This window comes from Pelophylax lessonae (genome assembly GCF_965119305.1).
Source record: "Pelophylax lessonae genome assembly, chromosome: 5".
NCBI lineage: Eukaryota > Metazoa > Chordata > Amphibia > Anura > Ranidae > Pelophylax > Pelophylax lessonae.
In genome coordinates this window covers 156,709,977-156,729,695 of record NC_138772.1, presented here as the reverse complement: position 1 = coordinate 156,729,695, position 19,719 = coordinate 156,709,977, and the positions used below count along the sequence as shown (strand labels likewise).

The window sequence follows — 19,719 nt, the reverse complement described above, 5'->3', positions numbered from 1 at the left end:
GTTCCTCCAGGTTGGAGGTTCTGCATGCTATTAACAAACAAGCAACTGGTACATAGAAGCAAGGTTTTTTTTTCATTTAGAGTCCACAGTTCACTCCTTATTTCTTTGTATTCTGTATTGCGTGACTTATAACTAAATATAGTAAAGTAATAAATATTAAAACAAATATAAATCAAATGATGTAATAACAGGCAGCTTAGGATCCAGGTTCCTCCAGCAAAACCAGAAAAAAAGCAAATTATATACTATATTTCCATTTTTAGTATATTTCTTTCTACTCGGCACACCTGGTGGTTACTTAAGCAATCCATTATTGGATTTATTGTGAAATTTGGACATTTCTAGCAAAGCAGCGGTATGATGGCTTGAGGTGTAACATCGGAGAGAATGACAGTGATTTTCCAGTAAAGTGATTTGGAAAAAAGCAAAGAAATTATTTTTTAAAAAAGAGGTTCAAATTGAGTTTTCCTTAAAGAAAGAATTGATGAATAATATGTAAGGTGAGACTTTGAACTGAAAGGTAAGTATGAAAATGTTGAAACATGCAGAAAATAAAACTGTGCTGATCTATTCATTTTTTTATGCTTTTATTGATATTGAAATTTCCTAGGCAGCGTAAGATGTGTGCAATTATCAAATGCAACTATTGTATAATAAACTATCATTAAATATTTTGACTGTTATGGATATAGTTATATTCTGTTACATTATACAGAAATGTAAATATAATTAATAATGAATATGTGCTCTCCCAAGGTACACTTAAGCGAAGTGCTAGTGCTCCTAGAGGAGAAATATCTCAACCAAGGTATGTATGATCTCACACAATAATTACAACTGAATAACTTTTTATTTATTTTTTTAAATTTCATTTACCCATTGGTCTCAGAAATCCCTGGTAAATCATAGATAAAATCAGTCACCATTTAAAAATGGCTATATTTCAAAGTGCTGAATGTAATATTTGCCTTATTATAAATCTCCTGTGTACAAATTGTACTGAGACCCAAACTGCCCAAAAAACAGCAAACCAATAGTTGAGCAAACAGTAGCTAAGGAGAAAACAGACAGCAAATGCATAAATACAAGGAAACTTTTGATCATGGAAATCGGGCAAACAATTGTTAAAACAGCCATATGCTATTTTGTTTTTACTGTATACTGAACTCTATTTTATATCTATGATCTATTATTATATATCTATTATAGGTATATAAGAGGTTATCTAGGAGCTCTGTGCCTTGTAAATTTGTAAATTTAAAAACGTTTATCGATTGTTCTTTATTTTTAAACTTAGAATTACCCAATAACTCATAATGTCTATTCCTTTTGCAATATTGATTGCACTGTCCTATACATAAAAAACTGTTTAAATTATATTTGCAATATTTTTATGTTGCATGGGGAAACTTTCTAAAAAAAAAAAAATTAAACAAACAAAAAAAAAGCAAAAGAAAGAAAGAATTGTTTCTAAGGAAGATTTCAAGCAAGCTATCCAGATGTCCTTCATCACCCATTCTGAAAACATTTGTTCACACGGTGCAGCTTAAGATACATGTACCATTCATCTTTTACCATAGATAACTATTGTTAGTAGTATTGCATCATGGTCACAGATATCCAACTGTATATATTTACTCTACAATTCCTGTTTTTCTGATGCAATATATATTACAGGGTTAAAATCAATAATAAGAATTTGGATAGCTGTGGTAATTTGAAAAAGGTAGGTTTTGGATCTTATATAGGAAAGTTAGATAGTCATTTCTGCCACCATCCCGAGAGAATATTGTGTAGGTTGTGGTGCCTCAAGTCAGGTATGGGATTTTAAGGGCAGGAGTAAAGGAAGTATGCAGTAGTAAATAAGAATTGAATAAAATAAAATTTATTATACAGTGTATTTATATACAACAATGGAGTGAATATATGGGTAAAGTCCCATCGTGCGGGTGAAGAGGAAATAGTAGTTGTGTTACATGTGATAAGTACGTGACTTGAAATTATTGTGGATGGTCCAGCTCTGCAGTTCCTCTTGTCAAAGGACAGGGATTGGTGCAAAGAGGGGACCTGATCGGTAATCCGACATGTTTCGGCCTATCGTGGCCTTTATCAAGGATATGTCACCGATTCTAAGAATAATCAAAGTAAAATATCAGATCATGATATTATGTATTGGTGGTTCAAAAAAACGAAGCAATTAGCATAAGGTGTAGCTTAACATACATATTTTGTGTCCACTTCCTAGGGTATTGCCTCCCCACAGTTTCTCCAGGTGCTACAGGAACAATGTGCTGTGTTGGGTGAAAAATTAATTTGTGAATTTTGAGGAGAAATGAATGTGGAGGAATTCTCATAAGATAATAATAATATTTACTTCTTGGGTAACGTTTCTGGTCCCAGGGTCCAATGTGGTTAAGATTTAGAAAACTTCCACATTGATAGCGATCGTCTGTAATTATAGATTATTATTTTTACAATATTTTTAGGTTTGCAAAACACGCATACACTTTTGATTAGAATCTATTGATCTGTACATTAACACTTGTGAATTTGCCATGTATCAAATGATGCTTTCATTTTTCAGTATATTTACAAGTGTTATATAAAGACTTTTGATATATATACTGTAAGTGGTAAATTCATTTAATTAGTAAGGTAGTACAACGACCACTGATGTATAAAATGCAGCAAATTTGCATCTAACTGGTCTTCACCTTATAGTCCAATTAGGATAAGATTTATTTTGAATTGGAGCTATGGATAATTGCACTTTATAGATCATTAGAGCTTTTTATTAGAGTAATTGGTAATATCAAAGATTTTTTTGCTATTCATATATATTTTATTACTTGAATATCTTGCGTGATTCCTCATGATCATAATTACAAATATAACAATAATATTGCATATAACTAAAGACTCAGCCATCTAGTAAAACATGTGTGCTGAAGTACTGAATAGAAGTTACAGTATTTGTAGGGTTTGGATCTAATAAGGCCGATGGAGACAGATCATATTTTTAGATACGTTTAGTATATGACCTACAGCTTTGGGACTCGCCTTATTCCCTGTATTATAAAACAAGGCTGTTGGTTTTGGCTCCTAGGCCCAGAGCGAGGCAAGAGAAGGGTTGAATCAATTTTAAATGTTAGAACATGTATCCAGCTGCATCTGCAGGTTGCAGAATAGAATGTCTATAATTATATAAGTTTCTCCTAGTATGAGAGTTTTCTCTCCTTTCACCCCTTTATTAAGCCCAGCCAGAAATTCAGATCCAAACTTTTTGTGTAACGTATAAAACAACTTATCTTTAGGTATTACAGTGTCTGAGGGAAGAGATTTTCTCAGGCAATATGTTTTGACCAGGCAGATTCAAACCTGCACTAAAAAAGAGATACATGATTAAATAAACTTTCAATATGACTATTGTGGGGCAGCACAGACTTTCTAGGACAGTTCTTCCCTTGGACAAACCTCAATGATTTTAAAAGCTTTCTATATTTGAGCTTTAAAGCACATGAACAAAAATAGGCAGCTCTGAGCAGCTTAACCAGGGGTAGCGTCAGCAAATATACTGCTCTGGAACACTGTGTACCTGGACAAGCAATCTGTCTGTCTCTGTACTCTAACTTATACAAGCCATACATCAAATAACGAGCAAATGTTCTTTCGAAAATGAGAAATTTTTTGCGTTTTGTGATCTGATGGTCCCACCATTGATTTCAAAATTCACCTGACCAAGCCTTTAATTTCACCTGATGTTACAGAAAATGATTTTCGTGCCTGGGAATCTTCGTTTCTTTCCAGGTCACAACTCATGCGCATTTCTTTTTCGATTATATTTCCTGCACAATTCTCCCATCATTGATTTAGAAATGTGTTAATTTTTCATAACGTTTCCAACATGCCCGATCACTCAAATTCGATGGTCATACGAAAATCAGCCGTTGCTGCCGCCCAATAATGATGCAAGATTTGAACGAAAATTCTTAGTTTCGATTTTCAAAAGAAAACTCTTTCGAAATTTGACCCATGTATGACTGGCCTTAGGAAGGTATTATTATCTCCAGTTTCATTATTTATAAACTAAAGGAAATTATTTTTGAAATTGGTAATTTGTAAAAGTAACGCTATTAAAAACTACCTGAATCTGCCGCCCATGCTGGTAAAGTTACCGAGAAGGGAGGCAGAGACTTTTGAATATGACCCAAGCCATTTTTAAGCGCCATAACACCAAAAAATTGTCAAAAGGGATTTATTGAATTCCCCAAGTGTGCTTTTTTGAAGGCATAGTAAAACTTTACAGCAGATAGCACAGTAATGGAAGAGCTTTAGAAGTCTGTTGGGCACAGAAAAAGGAACAAAATTGAGCTTTCTGAACAACAGATAAGGGCATGCACCATATGCCGTCAATAGCATAAAAACCAACATGTGTATGCTTATGCCCAATAGTCTAGATTTTACTCATACATAAATTAGGTTTTGACATCCTTAATGTCAACATGTTTTACAAGACTTACAGGACAACAGTATCTCATTGATAGAAGAATTATATCTGCACTTATCACAGACAGGATGTGTATATGGTAGATTTAGCAGAGTCAAGGTCATGGACATATACCCTGAACATATGACCTCCCTACATAACCCATTGAGGCATAAACTCCATTAGACCTTTGAAAGTATGCCATGGTATCTGGCACCAAGCTGTCAGTAGCAGATCCTTTAAAGTGTTCGTTAACCTAAAAAAAAAATGGACCCTGCTCCTTTAAAGCTTGTTATACAGCACAGTGCTTGTGCTGTGTAATTTGGCCCCCCGTATCACCTGAAATACCTGGCAGAACTTGCCTGGCTATACCCTCCCCTCTGTAAACTGACCATGGTGTATCATGGCTGCTGAGCCCTGACACCATGGTCAGGTTACGTGCCTTTGTCATCTGCAGTTTTCCTCCCTGTCTCCTGTGTCCTCCTCCCCCCTCCCCTCACTGCCTGGCAGCTCTTACCAATCATCCCCCCCTGCTCCTGTGGCTGAAAACTATACACAATCCCCTCTGTGATAAAGCCTCCTATGCTGCAGTGTATGTTCTTTGTAAAAAAGATGCCTATTTCTACCTGAATTCAGAGCACTGATGGCGGTTACATTACTCCTTGAGGCCCCCTCCTCCTGGGCTGATGTCTGGGCTCTCTCCTTCCAATTGACGTCAGCGGGTGAATCTCAGCCCCTCATGCTTCAGCTGTCAGGTTGGGAGAGGGAGCCTTGAGGAGTCGTGTAAACTTCAATCGGTGCTGTGAATTCAGGTAGAAATAGGCATCTTTTTTAACAATAACATACAGCTCACTAAGGGAGAGTGGATGAAGAAACCTGAAGAAAGATGAAGAAAGATCTGTTGGAGGCTACATTTTAGTACAAATGGTGCTGTTACTCATCATTTACCCTAGATAAGAAACTGGAGTCAGTGAGTGTAAAACCTACACACTAGCAGTTCAACCCAGTGTGCTAAATTTAAAAAAAGCTGAAGGGCTGCGATGTTAGTACAGTGATCTACCCCACTGAACTATTGTTCTGACAGGTGTACGCCCCCCACCAGAACATACTGGTTCTAATGCCAATCAGCAGACGTTTTTTCTGTCATGCCTCTTTGACAGAAGCCGGGCTTTCGGCTGGCTTCTGTCAGACCAGCTGCCATACACATGGGCTGATTGCCAGCCAGTTTCTATTGAACCAGCCAATATCACCCGATATTCAGTGTACTGGGCTTTAGGGAGAGAGGGGAGTGTGTCATCTACCACAGAGTCTTTGAAGTGGATTGCATGTGCTCACATTACAGGAATGGATTATATGATGTTGTATTAGTTATGTGATATTGGTGGAATGGGTTGTTGAGCGCTCCTATATCACTTTTATATCCTATGGACACTTTAAGGGACATGTTGTGATATATTTTCAATACGTAATATAGACACTTTTGGTGTAAAACCTTTATCCCAAAAAGGATGTTGCTGTAACTGCATGTGTAACTACAATGTGAGCTGGAGATTCCAAATCTAAGTATTTGAATTTAGAGTGTATCTAAATCTACTACTACAGTGTATCTAAATCTACTAATACATCTAACACACCCCCACCCCATTGACAATGCTGTTATCTAAAGGTGCCCCTGTTCTCCTTCATCCAGAGTTGTGGCACTCTAATACACGAGGTGTGTTAAGGGTTAGATCACCAGGTAAAAACAGAGAGGAAAAAGTCTAAAAAAGAAAACTAGTGCAGCCACCACATCTAAGGATTAGTTACCTGCAATATATTATGTTTTTGGTTATGCATTTAATACATCTTTAAGTATTTCTGGGCAACAAAAAAACATATGCATTACATCTGCCCAATATATGCATAACCACCATGTTTTGTCTCTTGTAAAAGCTGCAAGTGCAGAAAAATATCTATTGATCTGCCAGAAATTCAGTGCGCTCCTAACTTCCTGCAGTGAGCCAACAATGCTGCCTCTGCTGCACTGAAATCTCAAGCAGTGTTGTTAGCCCTGTTTTTTCCTTGCTGGACAACAGTACTGCAGTACGTGATGACAACACCACCACCCCTATTCATTTGCATAACACTTCTGTGTATATCTTCAAAGTATTATTCAGTTTAGGGGAAGGTATGCTGAGAATGACAAGGATAAGGTGGTGGAGATGAGGGAAGAGGAAGCTGTCCCTGTAGTAGTCCAACAGAAGAGAGGATTCTGAGCTGTAGAGTATGAACTTGCATGCCTCCTACAAGTCTCACCAATGTGATTAAAAAAAAAAAATATTTAATATAAAGAGATTTTTCTGTTTCTGATGGTACAAAATCCTGGTTATAAAAATGACATGTATTTTGTACCTTTTTTACAGGGAAAATACAGCAAATACAGGCTCTAAATCAAGACCAGGTACTGTATTTATTCAGCTTTCTCAGCAAAGAAGTCCAAATCTTTCTGTTTCTTCCAAAGTAACATGAAGTACAATCTCTCGCTTTCTTTTCTTTAGCTTTGCTACCTTTTGATCTTCTTCTGAAAGTTCCTTCACTGGTGTTCAGGTCTCAAACTAGGAAACTAGCGACTTCTTTAGGGACAGGATGGCCTGCACACAGCTTTCCTCCTGTGGTGTTTCACAGTCTGAAAAATCCTGGTATATTCTTTTAGTGTATTTTTCAGTTTGCATCTGTATACAGAAAATTTTCATTTTCCTCTAGTTAGCCATATACGGTTAGGATGTTCAAAAGTTTAATTTTTTTTAGTAATGTTCATTTAATTTCCTAATAGTTAGGGACAAATCAAAGATTATTTTGATTAATGACAAAATAAATTGAAGGCGATGGATGGACCATTTTTTTTGAATGAGCACAATTCTAGTTGTCAATGTGATCCTTAATTGGGGAAAACATACTTATTGTAATGTGCAGTGCAAGGAAAGGTTTCATCGAGAATTAGAATTTTCATGGTCATGAACATTCATTCTCTAAAACTATTATGTATGGTATAGAAATGTATGAAAGAACAATAAAAACATCAAAGATTTCTGTATAGTGTATGCAAAATAAGATTTTGAAGTAGATTCTAATATATAAATACATGTACTTTATATAATATATATATATATATATATATATATATATATATATATATTTTATATGAATATCCACTTCAACTCTATGGGATGATGAGCATATAATGTATATATGAACATACTTCTAAATATGCAATATACTTGTACATTTAAATACATTTTGCTTTGCATTATTATTTCCTTGATTTAATAAGCAATAAACCAAATCTATATTTAATATATTGTGAAATCCATTCAACTAGCAGGTTTGGACACAATTTTACCGTGCTTTTGAACAACATTAATTGACTCAAGGATGGCATCAACCAATGCCATGACAAATGATTTTCCAGAAATTCAAATGAACGCTTGAACAAAATTCTTACCGTGTATGGCTACCCATAAACAGAAATAGATAGACTTAGTCTATTATAATTCCAGGCTCATCTAAGAAGATCTATAATTACATATTTAGCACTATTGGCTCTTTCATGCTGGCAGTCAGGGGGTGACAAAACAGGTGGCTAAGTCATGGTTTCACCACCTCCTGGCCACCCACTGGAATTCTGACATGGCTGTACACATGTTGCGGCCATTTCAACTTTTACTTACACTACAGAGTTTGACAGGTGGCGTTGCCGGTCAGACTTGCCCATTGGGATCAGTATGGCAGCACCAAAAAATTCGAACCAAACTCCTGGCTCACAGTTGCGGTATGGTGCCATAATGTGACATTGCCATTAAGCAATTTAAAAAAAAATAAAGTAAAAAAAAAAAAAAAACGGGCAAAAGGAGGTGACAGTAGTGCCTCCTGATTGTCTACCCCTACAAATTGCATTTCAGAAGGCAGTCAGATTACTGTCTGTCTGAAACAGCCCTATCTGGTTTTCTCTGAGAATGACTCAGATTGCCTATTCTGCTCTCCCTCTCACTATGCTTCCACAAGGGGGGGAAGTAGTAGAACAGCAGCCTGTGAGAAACTGAACAGCCTTAAGTAATCAACCCCTGCTCCACTGTTTACAGAGGAGCTGACTAAATTTGCCTAGTAGCCTACTCTGAACTAGGAGGGTAGACATGTGCAGAACAAAAAAATGGATTTTGTTTTGTTTCAGATAGATTTGGTATGATACTGATTTCGCTTCGTTATGGAATTAGTTTAGTTTGGTTTTGGAATTCGTTTAGTTTTCTTTCAATTTAGTTTAGTTTTAGTTAAAATTTGTTTAATTTATAAATTTTATAATGAATTCCAACTTTTCAGAACTATTCTAATTTGGATCGGTCGAAAAACAATTTTATTTCTGTGTGAAGAATAGCTGGTTGTTAAGCAGTGGGTTGGAAAGCCAGGCCACCCGCGTCCTTAATAACCATGACTCATCGTCTGTCAGCTGGCTTCCCCACTGACAGATGAATGTAAAGAAAAGAATGCCAGCAATTGTCCTGCAATAGAAAAATGCTGAAAGAACGACGTGCCCCCCCCCCCAGTCCATACCAGGCCCTTCAGGTCTGGTATTGATTTAAAAAAAAAATGGTGTGGGGTCTCCCCCGAAATCTATAACAGACCCTTATCAGGCATGCAGGTTGGCAGGCCAGGAAAGGGGGGGAGAGTGAGTACCCCTCCACATGCCCTCAACACGGGGGGGTAGGTGTTTTGGGGCAGGCACCATATTTATGGGAACAAGGGCTTTATCCCCACAACCCTGGCCGGTGGTTGTGGGAGTCTGCTGGAGGGGGGCTTATCAGAATCTGGAAGCCCCTTTAACCAGGGGGCCCCCAGATCCTGCCCCCCATCTGAATGAGTATGGGGTACATAGTACCCCTACCCAATCACCAAAAAAGTAATAAAAACACAGAGACAGTTTTTGACAAATCCTTTATTAAAAAATAAAAAACAGTGTTCCCTGATGTAGATCCATCGTCACGTCGCCCGCCGCCCCCGAAAAATAAATAAATAAAAAAGACGCTCTAGTTGACACAGAGGCCATCTGCCTACTTCATGCTGGGTCTGTGTCTTCAGAAGGGGCGGTGCCACCAGGTGACGTAGACAGGTGACCCAGCCCCTTACCTATATAAGAAATGTAAAACGGAGGAGCCTGCAGTAGGCAGATGGCCTCCGTGTTGGCAAGAGCATCTTTTTAATTTTTCTATTTTTCTGGTGCGACAGGCAGCGTGATTGACGTGATCTACATCAGGGGACAGTTTTTTTTTTTTAATAAAGGTTTTTTTTTCAAAAACTGTCTGTGTTTTTATTACTTTTTGACACTTTTTTGGTGAATGGGTAAGGGTAAAATGTACCTAATACCCATCCATATAGTGGCTGGCTGGATCTAGGGGACCCCTTGTTAAAGGGGGCTTCCAGATTCCAATAAGCCCCCTGCCTGCAGACCCCCACAACCGTAGCCAATGAGGCCTTTGAGCCCATCAAGAAGTGGGAAAGGTGCCTTGGGGTGATGGGGGCCCCCCACCCCCCTATTTTGAGGGCATGTGAGGGAAGGGAACGCACATCGTTTTTTAGCATTCTTCTATTGCCGGGCAATTGTCAGCATTCTTTTCTTTATATTCATCCGTCAGTGGGAAAGCCAGCTTCCTGGCCCGCTGTTTAATAAGCAGCTATTCTTCACACAGAATTCGAATCAGTCAATTGTTTTTTGGTCGATTTGAATTCTAATCATTCTGAAAAGTTTGAGTTTGTTAGAAAATGAATAAACAAAATTAATTATAACGGATTTCAAAGAAATTTGTTACTATTCGTTACCATTTAATTTGGAGATTCAGATACATCCGAAACTCCGAATAACAGAAAAATTTGTCAGAATTTGCATTCGGACTGAAACAAATTTTACATGTCTATAGGGGGGTGCTACAGATAAATGGCTTCTTGTCTTGCCAACTGTTGTCTTTGCGCTCCACCACCTTCCATTTGAGGATGCCCCACAGATGCTCAATAGGGTTTAGGTCTGAAAACATGCTTGGCCAGTCCATCACCTTTACCCTCAGCTTCTTTAGCAAGGCAGTGGTCGTCTTGGAGGTGAGTTTGGGGTTGTTATTATGTTGGAATACTGCCAGGCAACCCAGTCTCCGAAGAGAGGGGATCATGCCATGCATCAGTATGTCACAGTACATGTTGGCATTCATGGTTCCTTCAATGAACTATAGCTCCCCAGTGTCGGCAGCACTCATGCAGCCCCAGACCATGACACTCCCACCACCATGCTTGACTGTAGGCAAGATACACTTGTCTTTGTACTCCTCAATTGGTTGCCACCACACACGCTTGACACGTCTGAACAAAATAGGTTTATCTTGGTCTCATCAGACCACAGGACATGGTTCTATTAATCTATGTCCTTAGTCTGCTTGTCTTCAGCAAACTGTTTGCGGACATTCTTGTGCATCATCTTTAGAAGAGGCTTCCTTCTGGGACAACAGCTATGCAGACCAATTTGATGCAGTGTGCGGAGTGCGGTCTGAGCACTGACAGGCTGACCCCCCGCCCCTTCAACCTCTGCAGCAATGCTGGCAGCACTCATATGTCTATTTCCCAAAGACAACCTCTGGAAATGATGATGAGGACGTGCACTCAACTTAGTCGACCATGGCGAGGCCTGTACTGAGTGTAACCTGTCCTGTTAAACCGCTGTATGGTCTTGACCACCATGCTGCAGCTCAGTTTCAGGGTCTTGGCAATCTTCTTATAGCCTAGGCCATCTTTATGTAGAGCATCAAATTATTTTTTTCAGATCCTCAGAGAGTTCTTTGCCACGAGGTGCCATGTTGAACTTCCAGTGACCAGTTTTAGAGAGTGAGAGTGATAACACCAAATTTAACACACCTGCTCCCCATTCACACCTGAGACATTGTAACACTAATGAGTCACATGACACTTGGGAGGGAAAATGGCTAATTGGGCTCAATTTGGACATTTTCACTTAGGGGTGTATTTACTTTTGTTGCCAGCAGTTTAGACATGAATGGCTGTGTGTTCAGTTATTTTGAGGGGACAGCAAATTTACACTGTTATATAAGCTGTACACTCACTACTTTACATTGTAGCAAAGTGTCATTTCTTCAGTGTTGTCACATGAAAAGATATAATTTAAATATTTACAAAAATGAGAGGGGTGTACTCATTTTTGTGTGATATTGTAGTTTGCAGGTGTTAGCCCCCCCCCCCACAAAAGAGACAATTAACTTCCATAGAGTAATACATTTATCAATTTTAAGGCAAAATGATCAAAGTGAACTGCTCACAATTAAAACGTGCATCACTTCTACTGACATTAGGATATGATCTTTGAATTACTTCTGAATGTCTAGTTTTACATCAGGAGAAGTGCATGACTCACACCAACCTCTATTAGTGTTCTCCATTAGGAGAACAAGATTAAAGCCGATTATGTTCATCACAGCAATTAGATCCTTATGCTGAAATGGTGGTTAATAAATAAAAAAATAGCTTCCCATAAAGTAGTATTGCTGTATTAAAATATAAAAAAAGATAAAAAAACAACCACTAAAATTTAAACATGCATAAGTGGCACTATATTCTCACAAGCATCAAGATGTAGCTGCTGGGTAGCCTCCAAATAGATAACCATTAATGGGGGTATTCAAAAGTTCTCTCACCAATCATCATCAGAAACACCAACCGGACCTCAGCAAGCCATGTATGTGCCTGATCATTGCTTTGAGTGCATAGTCTGCTTTAACTATTTTCATTGTGAGTCTCTAACATCTTGTAATGTACATTGTAATAAACATTGCATTTAGTGATGGCAGTTACCCTGTATCCATGTGGGCTCCATTCCTGGTTTTCTGTAGTGTTTGTACTTTGCGTGAAAGTGGGGAAAATGCATGTTCTATAAATCTGAACTTGCATCTTTTATATACTGTGATCAGACCTTGGATGAGTTGAAATGCATTACAGTGATGCTGCTTTTAACTTGTTTAGGTTTTTTTAAAGCTTAAAGTCAACAAAAAACTGTCAGTTATTCATTGCTGTCTGTATCTTTATTAGGGAAATTAACTCCTTTTGTCTTTTTTTTTTTTTTATTACTGCTGTCACTTGGAATAAGGTCTCATTCACACTGGCAATGTCAAACTTGCGGTTATATGCTTTTATAGGACATTTCTAAAAGAATATAATTGTATACAATAATATTTTAAGTATACCATTTACAATGAGCATTTATCTGCAGTGAGTTTAGGTTTGTTTAGAAAAGTAGAATTTTGTACATCTAGGCTCAGATTAGAAATGCAAGTAAACATGAATAAATCAGGAACATCAAAAAGCAGTAAAAAGTGATCTGGGAGGAATGAATGTTGTTTCTCTTCACAGATAACTTATTTTGTATTTAGAAACGTTGAACGCAGGATTACCAGTGTGAATGAGGCCTAAAAGTGATAAAAATTCCAACATTTTCAGTTGCTATTGCTAATAGCCCCGAATGATGGGGAAAATTTGCAGTGGTGACAACCTGTCTAAGAGGGCATTTTCCTCACTTGATGGAGAGATCCCCTCTCACTTTCTGTTGGGTGTATAAGACAGAAAGTAAGGACTCCTACTTTCTTCCAAAAGGTTTTTGGGGTTTAGATTTACAATAAAAGTAAGTTTAATTTGGCAATTTCCTAAAGTGCTAATCGCTTGTTTTCAGTATCTGATTGATTACTATGAGGAACAGTTTTTTTTTCATTTCAGTTAAAGGGTTCGTTCACATTTACCAACAAATTGCCTATGCAGATAAGGGATCTTTATAGATTAAAACAAACTGCCTATGCAGATAAGGGATCTTTATAGATTAAAACAAACTGCCTATGCAGATAAGGGATCTTTATAGATTAAAACAAACTGCCTATGTAGATGAGGGGTCCTTATAGAAAAAAACTGTGCAGCTTTGACTAAAGTGGAATAATGCCCTTGCTATAGATGTAGGCCATTTACATACTGTACCTCAGGAAGGCTGACTGGAAAACTCTCAGGACATTGCTAAGGATGTTGCTAAGAGAGGTTCAGCCATTATTGTTCACCTTCACCATCACAGGAGTGAGCCCTCAAATGCTAAGATCAGAGTTACTGCATCAGGGGAGAGAAAGCCGATGCGAGGGAGTTTGAATCAGAGAAAGAGCTCACTCCTGTACTGAACAAGGTGAACAGTAATGGCTGGACCTCTCTTAGCAACATCCTTTCAATGTCATGGGAGTTTTCCAGTCAGGCTTTATGAAGTATGTACAGTGCCTTGCGAAAGTATCCGGCCCCCTTGAACTTTGCGACCTTTTGCCACATTTCAGGCTTCAAACATAAAGATATAAAACTGAATTTTTTTTTGAAGAATCAACAACAAGTAGGACACAATCATGAAGTGGAACTAAATTTATTGGATATTTCAAACTTTTTTAACAAATAAAAAACTGAAAAATTGGCCGTGCAAAATTATTCAGCCCCCTTAAGTTAATACTTTGTAGCGCCACCTTTTGCTGCGATTACAGCTGTAAGTCGCTTGGGGTATGTCTCTATCAGTTTTGAACATCGAGAGACTGAAATTTTTGCCCATTCCTCCTTGCAAAACAGCTTGAGCTCAGTGAGGTTGGATGGAGAGCGTTTGTGAACAGCAGTTTTCAGTTCTTTCCACAGATTCTCGATTGGATTCAGGTCTGGACTTTGACTTGGCCATTCTAACACCTGGATATGTTTATTTGTGAACCATTCCATTGTAGATTTTGCTTTATGTTTTTGATCATTGTCTTGTTGGAAGACAAATCTCTGTCCCAGTCTCAGGTCTTTTGCAGACTCCATCAGGTTTTCTTCCAGAATGGTCCTGTATTTGGCTCCATCCACCTTCCCATCAATTTTAACCATCTTCCCTGTCCCTGCTGAAGAAAAGCAGGCCCAAACCATGATGCTGTCACCACCATGTTTGACAGTGGAGATGGTGTGTTCAGGGTGATGAGCTGTGTTGCTTTTACGCCAAACATAACGTTTTTTGCATTGTTGCCAAAAAGTTTGATTTTGGTTTCATCTGACCAGAGCACGTTTTTCCACATGTTTGGTGTGTCTCCCAGGTGGCTTGTGGCAAACTTTAAACAACACTTTTTATGGATATCTTTAAGAAATGGCTTTCTTCTTGCCACTCTTCCATAAAGGCCAGATTTGTGCAGTATACGACTGATTGTTGTCCTATGGACAGAGTCTCCCACCTCAGCTGTAGATCTCTGCAGTTCATCCAGAGTGATCATGGGCCTCTTGGCTGCATCTCTGATCAGTCTTCTCCTTGTATGAGCTGAACGTTTAGAGGGACGGCCAGGTCTTCGTAGATTTGCAGTCGTCTGATACTCCTTCCATTTCAATATTATCGCTTGCACAGTGCTCCTTGGGATGTTTAAAGCTTGGGAAATGTTTTTGTATCCAAATCTGACTTTAAACTTCTCCACAACAGTATCTCGGACCTGCCTGGTGTGATCCTTGTTCTTCATGATGCTCTCTGCGCTTTGCACGGACCTCTGAGACTATCACAGTGCAGGTGCATTTATACAGAGACTTGATTACACACAGGTGGATTCTATTTATCATCATTAGTCATTCAGGTCAACATTGGATCATTCAGAGATCCTCACTGAACTTCTGGAGAGAGTTTGCTGCACTGAAAGTAAAGGGGCTGAATAATTTTGCACGCCCAATTTTTCAGTTTTTTATTTGTTAACCACTTTACCACCGGAGGATTTTGCTGTCTTCCGTCCAGGCCACTTTTTGCGATTCGGCGCTGTGCGACTTCAACTGACAATTGCGCGGTCGTGCGACGCCGTACCCAAACAAAATTTACGTCCTTTTTTTCCCACAAACAGAGCTTTCTTTTGGTGGTATTTGATCACCTGTGCGATTTTTACTTTTTGCGCTATAAACAAAAAAAGAGCGTTTATTTTGAAAAAATAACAATATTTTTAACATTTTTTTATATGAAATTCCCCCCAAAAAAGATGTAAAAACCAATTTTTTTAAAAATTTTTGGCCAATTTGTTTTCTGCTACCTATGTTTGGTAAAAAAAATCGCAATAAGCGTATTTTGATTGGTTTGCGCAAAAGTTATTGCGTTTACTAACAAAGGGAAAGATTTCTGTCATTTTTGTTTTTTTTTTTTTTAACGCGTAATGGCGGCGATCTGCGATTTTTTTTGCGGGACTGTGACATTGCGGCGGACAGATCGGACCCTTGACTGACATTTTTGACACTTTTGGGGGTACCAGTGACATTACTGCAGTAATCAGTGCTATATATATGCACTGTTACTGTAAAAATGACACTGGCAGGGAAGGGGTTAATTTTATTGGAGCGGGAGGGGTTAATGTATGCCTGGTGCTTACTGACGTGTAGGGGGGGAGGTGACTGAGTGAGTCATGGACAGATCGGATGTCCAGCTATGCTGAACAGTCCGATCTGTCACTCCCTGTCACTATGGAGATCCGCCCGCTGTGTTTACACACAGCGGGCGTATCTCCAGACTCGATCCCCGACGATCGGGTAAGAGCAGCGGCGATCGCCGCTGCTCCTCCCCTGGCCCGACTCCCGCTGTGAATGAAAACAGCGGGAGCGAGCCTCCGGCGGCGCGCAAGCGCCGCCCAGAAGGGGGAGTGTCTGACGACGTAGTACTACGTCGTCAGACGATAACGAGCCACTCTGCCGCAGTAATATTACTGTGAGCAGAGGTAAAGTGGTTAAACAAGTTTGAAATATCCAATAAATTGTGTTACATTTCATGATTGTGTCCCACTTGTTGTTGATTCTTCACAAAAAATTACAGTTTTATATCTTTATGTTTGAAGCCTGAAATGTGGCAAAAGGTCGCAAAGTTCAAGGGGGCCGAATACTTTCACAAGGCACTGTATATGGCCTACACCTTCAACACGGGCATTATCCAATTTTGGTCAAAGCTGCATAGTTTGTCTTTATCTGCAGACATTTCTTATCTGCATAGGCGATTTTTTTGGTAAAGATGAACTATGCGTTTAAGATTTCAGCTAGGATTTCTTTTAGTTAACATTTTAAAAAGTTTTAATATAATGTCTAAAAATGTTTATCTCAGTTGAAATATATTATAAGGTCTTTACTGTTTAAAAAGACTTAAACACTTTTACTTTTTTATGAAAATGTTTAATATATATCTTCCTACAGTCATGTTTTCTTTTTTTCTTACAACCTTACTTTATCCTACCAATTTATTGGAAGCATCTGTTGATATGAACCATAAACAAAACACTAACAAAAATGAATCCATAAATGCCAGAACCAAACCTGTCTGATCATTTTCAAAGGTTTTGAATATTGCACACAGCACCGCTGAAATATCTTTCTATTTTAAAAATGTATAAATGCCTACTTTTCATTTCAGAAAAAAAAAAACTTCTCATTTAAATTTGTCTTCAATGTGCCAAGTTTAATCTGACTACTTTGTCTGTCTTCTATGCCACAGCTTCTGCAGGCATTGCAGTATCACAGAAGAAAGTGCGACAGATCAGTGATCCTATTCAACAAATTTTAATCCAGCTGCACAAAATAATTTACATAACACAGGTATACTTATCTTGCATGGTTTAATGCTTGCGTAAATTTATGCCCCAAGCAGAGCATGCTATGGGTGTTAAAAACATAGCTGAAGTGGGAAAACTCACAATAATTAATCTCTAGCTGCATATTGTGTACAGCTCTGGGTGGCTTTACATTAAGTCAACCACTAGGTTGATATTTCTAAATAAGGTTGCCCTCAGATTAACGGTACGAGTGCTGAAATGGGTAATGGACTTGATGTGCACCTTCCTTGAGGCATCTGCATGTGGTTAGCAGTGGTTTGAAACCAGAGGCATATCTATACTATATGGGGAATCATAGTAAAACTTTGATGGGGGTTCACCCGCTAACTCTGTGCAGCAGTTTGCACTTTCAGTACATCTCTGTAATATTTGCACATTTATCTATATTTTATTGCTGTAAAAACCCTGCAAGTACAGAAAAATACCTGTTGATCTGCCAGAAATGCATTCTGCTCCTAAGTCCTGTTGTGGGCTGAAAACACAGCATCATTATGTGGACTTAGTGGTGTAAACCCAGGCCAGTTGTTTATTGCTAAACTATTCAAATCCTTCCACTCTTGTGTCTCTACAACATAAAGGGTAATCATTGCTTAGAATGAGATAAGAACTAGGCTAATTACTCTTCTTGAAATGTCACAGAAAATGTGCATGAGACAAAGGACAGCTCTACATTTCTGACATGATCTAGAGGTATTTATTTGCACTTATTGAACAAATATAACAAAACATTTTCAACGATATATTCAATAGACCTAAAAGGAAAACATACAGTATTTTGTTTTTAAGGTTGACATACACTTTGCATAGTTTAACCAGTTACCGACCACCCGCCGCTGTCTCACTGTGGCAAGATGGCTCGGCTGCTCGAAACGACGTAACTGTACGTCGGTCGCGCGCCCCATCCCCATAATGTGCTGATTCAGTACAGAATTGATCAGTCATCAGGTCCAGGCCAGTGATTTGTGGCCTGGACCTGGTGATCGGTTCTGACCAATTGCAGAACATCCTGTGCTGTAAGTTAAACACAGGCACAGGAAATTATACAATCCTCTCTCCTGGAGCCCTTTTTGGTTCCAGCGTGAGAGAAGAGAGCATCAGACAGTGAGTACACAAGCACTACACTGACACCAGTACACATTTGTCACCCCCTGATCACCCCCAGTTAACCCTTTCACTCCCTGTCACAGTGTCACTATATACAGTATACAGATAATTTATTGATCACTGTATTAGTGTCACTTGTGACACAAGTTAGTTTGAGAGGCAGTTAGTGGTAGTTAGCGACAGTCCCTGATAGGTTTAGGGTACCCGCCCATATATACCCTAAGGAAGATTTAACCCCCTGGTCACCCCCAGTTAACCCCTTCATTGCCCTGTCACAGTGTCACTATTATAGTGTACAGATCTATTTTCTGATAACTGTATTAGTGTCACAGGTGACATCAATTAGAGTTAACATTAGTTAGAGTCAATCCAGGATAGCGTCAGATTGGCCGCCGCATATTTAGTAATACGTTTTAACCCTTTGATTGCCAGTGACACACACACCCTAAACACCTCCATTACTAGTGAAGTGTCTGAATGGATCAATGTCGTTGATCAGATCAGAACTATACTAGCGTCCACAAAAGTTTAGTATAGTGTTCCCAAATTGCAGCATTAGCAGGATCAGCCCCGTCATCTGCCAGCACCTGCGTTTAGCCCCTCCGCCCAGCTCCCAAGAAGTGCAGTATCAACAGATTACTGTACCTTCCAATACACAGCACACTAAACCACAGCATTAGCAGAGTCTGGCCTGATCTCTGCTAGCATTAGCAGTTCAATTGTTTGGTAGCGGTTCAAACACTCCTTGACAACCAGGTGCTTTTTTACCTGTGAGTCACATTAGGTACCTATAAATTTATTGGCCAAAATGTCCAAACAGAAATACACTAGTGAAAAGGCCTATATGATGCTGAGCATGGCAGATGAGAGCGATGGGGAAACCTCACTGTCAGAATCAGGCTCAGTATTCAAACCTGTAGAGAGCAGCGGCACCCTGATAGATTGCTTGGATGATGGAGTAGTGATCCCTGCTAAGGTCAGGCATACCCGACCCCATTCTTTTGTTGCTGAGGTGTAACAATCACAGCATTCTTGTATGCAGCAGAGTGTCGGTACTAGTGCCACTAAACCTTCTGGTGAACTGGCAAGCACCAGCGGCCTAGTACATCTTGGTTGTAGTCAGACCAGCACTGCAGTAACACTTGGTGATGTGGCGAGTCCCATAAGTGCAGTTCAAGCTAGTGCGGTGGCTAGCACAAGTAGTGTCCCGCAGTCACCAAGAATTCAAAGACAGGACCGTAGAGCCCATAGTGTCCTTCCTGATGGGCTTGCAAACCCTGATTGGGAGCCCACCACTTCTGCAATGCTCGTACTTCCCCATTTACTGGCCAACCCAGAATTCAGGTGGAAACAGCTGATTTTACTCCCCTTGGTTTTTTTTAGCTTTTTTTTCACGGAAGATCTGTACAGATCTATTGTGGACCAAAGCAAATTATATGCCGATCAATTTATTGCTGC

The 19,719-nt window shown here is 39.1% G+C and overlaps 1 protein-coding gene across 1 annotated transcript in view; it reads left to right on the top strand.

The window, feature by feature from the left end:
* Positions 1 to 19,719, top strand: part of NEK10 (NIMA related kinase 10) — a 472,071-nt gene that overhangs the window by 367,414 nt on the left and 84,938 nt on the right. The window contains exons 29-32 of the mRNA XM_082258594.1: positions 757 to 808; positions 6,889 to 6,926; positions 7,024 to 7,164; positions 17,040 to 17,140. Coding sequence (XP_082114720.1) covers positions 757 to 808; positions 6,889 to 6,926; positions 7,024 to 7,164; positions 17,040 to 17,140 — 332 coding nt within the window. The remainder of the gene's footprint in view (positions 1 to 756; positions 809 to 6,888; positions 6,927 to 7,023; positions 7,165 to 17,039; positions 17,141 to 19,719) is intronic.